This window comes from Barbus barbus (genome assembly GCF_936440315.1).
Source record: "Barbus barbus genome assembly, chromosome: 34".
Classification (NCBI taxonomy): domain Eukaryota; kingdom Metazoa; phylum Chordata; class Actinopteri; order Cypriniformes; family Cyprinidae; genus Barbus; species Barbus barbus.
The window spans coordinates 12,812,608-12,815,918 of record NC_136762.1 but is presented as its reverse complement, the minus strand read 5'-3'; the positions used below and the strand labels follow the sequence as shown (position 1 = coordinate 12,815,918).

At 33.1% G+C, this 3,311-nt stretch overlaps 1 protein-coding gene across 1 annotated transcript; it reads right to left on the bottom strand.

The window, feature by feature from the left end:
* Nucleotides 1–1,024: 1,024 nt before the first annotated feature.
* On the bottom strand, nt 1,025–3,103 carry LOC306854232 (exonuclease V-like). The gene is made up of 3 exons (XM_079392071.1): nt 3,015–3,103; nt 2,760–2,932; nt 1,025–1,527 (listed from the first exon to the last, which is right to left on the bottom strand). The coding sequence occupies exons 1-3, from the start codon at nt 3,034–3,036 to the stop codon at nt 1,441–1,443; spliced, it is 282 nt and encodes a 93-aa protein (XP_079248197.1). The 5' UTR covers nt 3,037–3,103; the 3' UTR covers nt 1,025–1,440.
* Nucleotides 3,104–3,311: the final 208 nt, after the last annotated feature.

Genomic DNA, 3,311 nt, shown 5'->3' with positions numbered 1-3,311 from the left:
TGATAATGTCATAGTTATCAAATTGTTTATCATATTATTGTATTACAGATAGGGCTCTATATAAATTCTTAAAGTACATTCAGTAAATGATAAAATAGCACCACCTAATGGCACACATTTCATAATTCAATTAAAATATTTTGTTAGTGACATACATAATAAATAAACAATTAAATAAAAATACTTAATTTAGCTAAGGATTAATATTTTAACTGTTAACCTACTAATCATGTATTTTACACTACACTCTAAAAGAAATGGTGCTATATAGCACTAAAAGTGATTCTTGGCTCGTAATCATAGGCGAACCACTTTTGGTGCTATATATATATAGGTGCTATACAGCACCTTTGTCAAATGGTGCGTAGAACCATAAGAGGTGCCATATTGCATTGTATTTCTGCAACAAAAATGGTGCTAAACAGCACCAACAGTGGTTCTTTGGTTCATTAAGAACCTTTAAAGGGTCTTAACAGGTTCTTTGTACGGCAGTGGTGCTATATAGCACCTTAATCACCCCAAAGAACCACTGAAGAACCATACAGGAGCTTAACTGTATATGGTAGCGGTGCTGTATAGCCCCTGAGTCATGCCAAAGAACCGGTAAAGAACTGCTGAAGAACCACTGAAGCACCAAGATTTGGTGCTATACAGCCCTATGATTACAAGCCAAAGAACCACTTTTAGTGCTATATAGCACCTTTTTTGTTTTTACATAATGGCTATAGTTAATGATGCACATCTCTGCTTAAAAATAATTAAAGGAGATAAGCAGGGGAAACAAACTATATATATATATATATATATATATATATATATATATATATATATTACTATTATTATTATAAAGATAATTAAAATGTATTTTAATTTGAGAATTTCTGTATGTAATTTGTTCACTTCAAATGTATTATGTATTTATCAGCATTATATTAGCCTCACTTGACTGAAGTTATCGTCGACTGAAAAACACATATCTGTTCCACTAGCTAAGTGACATAAACTTCTTAATGCACACAAAGTGAGGAAGCTTTCAGTTGGCTTTTTAATGGAAGCAATTCTAACCAAAAAATGCATTATGCATTATATAATGCATTTTGACTTCACAACGCTTCACTCACAGTCATTATAGAGCTGCAAAATAACATTCACATAATATATGCGTATTTACATCTATGAGACTTAAATAGTAAACATAAGACAATAATAAAAGTATAAAAGTTAATAACATGACAAAAATAGTCGTCACATAAAAATATTTGTATTATCTGTAAAATGCTGAATCATGAGCTAGCATGATCTGCTTGTTGGTCAGATACTTGCCATCTATTTTTTATCCAATCACAAATTTGTTCATAAAGGCATGATTTTAAATTTCCAGGCCTCTTCTATGTCCACCCCTTTGGGTTCCCTCTGACCTCTCCAGTAGGCCAGATGACCCTAAAACTCTCCCCGTAGTTGGGCTTCATCAAAAGGAGCGACTCTGGTCCCAATGGGTCCACTAGAGCCTTGGTGAAAGTATTCAATCTGAAGCAGGTCAATGCATGGAAGATCAGAACAAGACACAGTTATTAGCAGAGCATCAACCAGATCCTCAAAGGTAGTCACCAGGACCCCAATGCTTTTAGCATGGGCCTGGACTCCTGCTCCAAGTACTTGACCTGAACGCAGTTTAAGGTGATTTAAAACATGGTCTTTCTTCACTTCTCCTCTCACTAGTTCATCAAATAGTAATTTATACATGCCAACCTGAAGAACAGATCAATAGTTCAAAGAACAGATAAATGATACAATATATACAGTATGAGTCAATGATGCATTTAGGTGTGCATAATACAGAAAAGGAAAAGAGGAAGGAAAAATCTGTGTCAAAAAACATGCACCAAGTTCTGAGAAATGTATTTTTTTATTCATGTTTATTTCATATGATTCTCAGAAACTTTTTATGCCATTTCCAACATTTTTAAAAATATTTCTCATGGTGAAAAGTATTTTTGCTAATATCATCAATTATTATTTCATTAATATCATTACGTTATGGGGAGTCACGCCACAAGATTTAGCTGGTTGCACCACATGACTTTGCGGAAAAGATTTGCTCACATTTTAATATGCAGTTGAGTTATAATATTGTGTTGTTATTATTCACTAAAACAGAAATTAAAACTTTTTTTGATAATTTAAATAAAACTGAAATAAAATATAAATAAAAAAAATAATAATATACCACATAACCAAATTATTAGAAAAAAACAAAATAAAATGAAAACTAAAAATACAAAAATAAAAGCTAATTCAAACAATAAATACAATTATAGTAGTTAAATAATTCTACAATACTCTAAACAGATTTTTTTTTGTTTAAAGATAATTATAAACAATTACACCAAACTACTTAAGGTTTTCCTTTTTAGAATTTCATTCTTTCATGAGTTTTTTTTTTATGATATTAGGACAGTTGTATCGCCCTAACATTTCTGACTTTATGCCCCCCAAAATAAAAATTAAATAAAATTTGTATAGTGTGAACTGCATTTGTTATTCTCAGGAGTCCATCATTCTAAATGTATTAGAAATTTGTATTTTAATAAATTAATAGAAAGGACATAAAATGAGCCCACACTACTGGAAATGGACAAATGTATGTGGAATGAAGTTCAGTGAGAACAAGGCAGCTGTTTACAAAAGCACAGTGCAATGATTTACTGCTGCATGAGAGAGGACAAAGGCCATACCTGCAATAAATAACCCCAACTCACCTGGAAGCAGTTGACTTTATCTTGTGCAGAACTTGGCAAGGAGTTCTGTCTGTGTGTCTTGAGCTCATTTAGGACCAGCTCCCCCTTCTGGTTATACATGAGTTCATCAATGACCCCCATGACAAAAACACCTTCCAGCACACCAAACACAGGAAACTCTAGCACACGGTCTCCTGAAACAAAATATTTGAAAATGAAATGTTTAAAACTGATCTGAGTACCAAACCTGACACTGTTTAAACATTGTCAACTAACCTGCTTCCAACAGTGGTATCATGTGCAACAATCTTCTCTTGTCCTGATATCTACAGGGACAACGTCCTGAATCTCCTGTTCTGCAGATGAAAGCACTGCTCGAATTGAAGGGGGGCTGGGGGGATCCGGGACCCCCCATAAGGCATTAGGGACCCCCCATAAGAAGTAAAAAATAGACTTAGGGGGGTCCCTCAGACATTTTTATTTGAGTAAAAATGATAATGACAAATGTGATTAAATTCAAGCAATGGATATGCTAAATTAAATTTTGTGAATTATTAACAATAATTTATATTA

Bases quoted from the DNA above. Each gene is read 5' to 3' on its own strand.
- LOC306854232 (XM_079392071.1), bottom strand. From the start codon at position 3,036: ATGATACCACTGTTGGAAGCAG. The intron at 2,933-3,014 runs GTTAGTTGACAA...ATTTTGTTTCAG, and splicing joins GATACCACTGTTGGAAGCAG to GAGACCGTGTGCTAGAGTTT. The intron at 1,528-2,759 runs GTGAGTTGGGGT...GACCTGCTTCAG, and splicing joins ATAAAGTCAACTGCTTCCAG to ATTGAATACTTTCACCAAGG.